Source organism: Eimeria mitis, genomic scaffold, assembly GCF_000499745.2.
Source record: "Eimeria mitis Houghton genomic scaffold, Emh_scaff6956, whole genome shotgun sequence".
Classification (NCBI taxonomy): domain Eukaryota; phylum Apicomplexa; class Conoidasida; order Eucoccidiorida; family Eimeriidae; genus Eimeria; species Eimeria mitis.
Window position 1 is genome coordinate 2526 of NW_013575053.1, and position 220 is coordinate 2745.

Here is a 220-nt window from a genome sequence, read left to right on the forward strand (position 1 = left end):
GCAGCAGCACCAGCCCCCCAGCAGCCCCCCCAGCAGCAGCAACAGCACCCCCAGCAGCAGCAGCAGCAGCAGCATCAGCAGCATCAGCAGCAGCAGCAGCAGCAGCAGGAGGAGAAGCAAACCGGGAGAAACAAATCATGAAAGGAGACTGAAAAAGGAGACAAACTGCCGCTGTATGTTTGGCCACCCCCATCGGTGAAGTGTACATACACCCCAAATA

At 57.7% G+C, this 220-nt stretch overlaps 1 protein-coding gene across 1 annotated transcript in view; it reads right to left on the reverse strand.

Moving 5' to 3' along the window:
• The window catches only part of EMH_0089820 (uncharacterized protein), a gene marked incomplete at both ends in the record, with an annotated part of 2631 nt that extends 2438 nt beyond the window's left edge, over nt 1-193 (reverse strand). The window contains one exon of the mRNA XM_013501480.1: nt 167-193. Coding sequence (XP_013356934.1) covers nt 167-193 — 27 coding nt within the window. The remainder of the gene's footprint in view (nt 1-166) is intronic.
• Between the last annotated feature and the right edge of the window lie 27 nt (nt 194-220).